This window comes from Eimeria tenella, genomic scaffold (assembly GCF_000499545.2).
Source record: "Eimeria tenella Houghton genomic scaffold, Eth_scaff1994, whole genome shotgun sequence".
Classification (NCBI taxonomy): Eukaryota; Apicomplexa; class Conoidasida; order Eucoccidiorida; family Eimeriidae; genus Eimeria; species Eimeria tenella.
The window spans coordinates 2,120-2,481 of NW_013541837.1; the positions used below are offsets into that span (position 1 = coordinate 2,120).

The 362-nt window shown below is 58.3% G+C and overlaps 1 protein-coding gene across 1 annotated transcript in view; it reads left to right on the top strand.

The window, feature by feature from the left end:
- ETH_00037480 (ankyrin repeat-containing protein, putative) overlaps positions 1 to 362 on the top strand; it is a gene marked incomplete at both ends in the record, with an annotated part of 2,365 nt that overhangs the window by 1,940 nt on the left and 63 nt on the right. The window contains one exon of the mRNA XM_013374174.1: positions 135 to 359. Coding sequence (XP_013229628.1) covers positions 135 to 359 — 225 coding nt within the window. The remainder of the gene's footprint in view (positions 1 to 134; positions 360 to 362) is intronic.

The window sequence follows — 362 nt, forward strand, 5'->3', positions numbered from 1 at the left end:
GCGAGGGAAGGCGACATCAGGGTCTAGGGTCTAGGGTTTAGGGTTTAGAGGGCTGCCGCTGCGGGCTTGGCGCCGAGAGGTGCCCAGGGTTCAGGGCTTAGGGTTTAGGGTTTAGGGTTTAGGGTTTGTGGCAGGCTGTGGACGCGGACGGGATTTCACTTTTGGAGGAAGCAAAAAACAAAAGAAACATTAGAGACGGGAGAGACCGCGAGGGGATTTATTTGCTGCTGCTGGACAAGGAAGCAGCAGCAGCAAATGAAGACGCTGCAGCAGCAGCAGCAGCAGCAGCAGCGGGGGACGGGCCTGCAGCCAGGAGCAAAAGAGCTCGAGACGAAGCCGCCGCGCAAACCCTAAACCCTAGC